Below are 1,353 nucleotides of genomic sequence, written 5' to 3'. Positions count from 1 at the left end.
AAAAAGGTAGTGTCTCGATAGAGAAACATATCCATCCTGTCCGCAGGGCGTATGAACTCCCACTCCCCATACGTCCACACGGAAAGAGGGAGGAGCAGGAGAGAGCGAGAGACGCTAGATGTGAACTTTTTCATTTTCAGAAGATTTCTGACTGAGGGGTAGACAAGGAGAACCGGGCACTAGGTCACTTAGAAGACATAAAGAAGGAAAGAACGACAGGAAAAAGAGCCTGCTGTCTTCTTCTTCTTCGGCTTACTCTCGTATCGAACAGAAGGACATAGGAAATCTCTTCTCCCATGGTCTATCTCCGAATGTCCCTACAAGCTGAAAGAGAAAGAAAGAGCGACAAAGAAAGAAACAGAAAGACACACACACATGTATTTCAGACACTTTCCCTGTGAACACTCATCATATATATCCATCTATCTTCATACAGACATCTAGGTCTCCCTCTACAAGCAAATCTATTTCTCTCTCTCTCTCTCCCTCCTTCGTCTCCTCTATAGACTTCTGGCACCCCGACATATGGCCCTGTACACCATAAATCTATAGACTGATATGATGATGACGTGCAGCCATCAGTGAATACATACTCCCTTAAGTATGCTTGAATTACATATGAATCTATACGTGGGTATTACAAAGATAGGAATGAATAATGTATGTATGTATAGATGAATATGTATGTCTTTTGTATGTATCTCTGCATTTAGGCGGTAAGGTCGACTCCCTAGACTGTGAAAACGCATACGTGTACTACTGTGCCTACATCTCTTAGACATGAGGCGGGTGTATGGGTAGCTTAACAAGAGCGCGCATTTACAGCGGAGCTAAGCAGATTCTTCATTAGAGAAGAGAGACTCGTAAGTCCCTTTTGGAGAACTGTCTATTCTATTGTGAAAGTATAGATCTGACCTCTACAGCTCGTTCCTTGTGTCGTGCCAAGAGCGCTCTTCTGCTTCTGCTTGTCTGGTAGTCTTCTTCGTCGTCTTCTTGCTTCTCCGAATGGCTTCTTTCTTCTTGCGAAGGTGTCTGCTGAATTCGTTTATATCTCTCTTTCTTCTTCTCTCCGTGGAGTCTTGCCTTTCTCTCTTCGTTCTTTTCCTCGTCGTCTTCACCCTCTTCATTTTCCTTCTCTTTCCACGTTATGACCAGTGACCTCATTTCTTCTGTAAGTACACCTCGTAGTTTCCAACCTTCATAAAGGACACCCAGAGGAGGGCACACAGGCAACACACAAAGAGTGCCTAAAGAGATAGCCATGCTCGCTCTAATGTATAGATCACAAATAGACACTTGAATATACTCAGATCTAATCTAATCTACTCTAATCTAATCTAATCTAATCTATCT

General features: G+C 43.0%; 1 protein-coding gene across 1 annotated transcript in view; it reads right to left on the bottom strand.

Moving 5' to 3' along the window:
* The window catches only part of CSUI_005713 (uncharacterized protein), a gene marked incomplete at both ends in the record, with an annotated part of 8,956 nt that overhangs the window by 766 nt on the left and 6,837 nt on the right, over window positions 1-1,353 (bottom strand). Inside the window, 2 exons of the mRNA XM_068065883.1 lie at window positions 257-324; window positions 916-1,196. Coding sequence (XP_067922140.1) covers window positions 257-324; window positions 916-1,196 — 349 coding nt within the window. The remainder of the gene's footprint in view (window positions 1-256; window positions 325-915; window positions 1,197-1,353) is intronic.

This window comes from Cystoisospora suis, assembly GCF_002600585.1.
Source record: "Cystoisospora suis strain Wien I chromosome Unknown contig_2759, whole genome shotgun sequence".
Taxonomy (NCBI): Eukaryota; Apicomplexa; class Conoidasida; order Eucoccidiorida; family Sarcocystidae; genus Cystoisospora; species Cystoisospora suis.
This window is presented reverse-complemented; position numbering and strand designations above follow the sequence as displayed.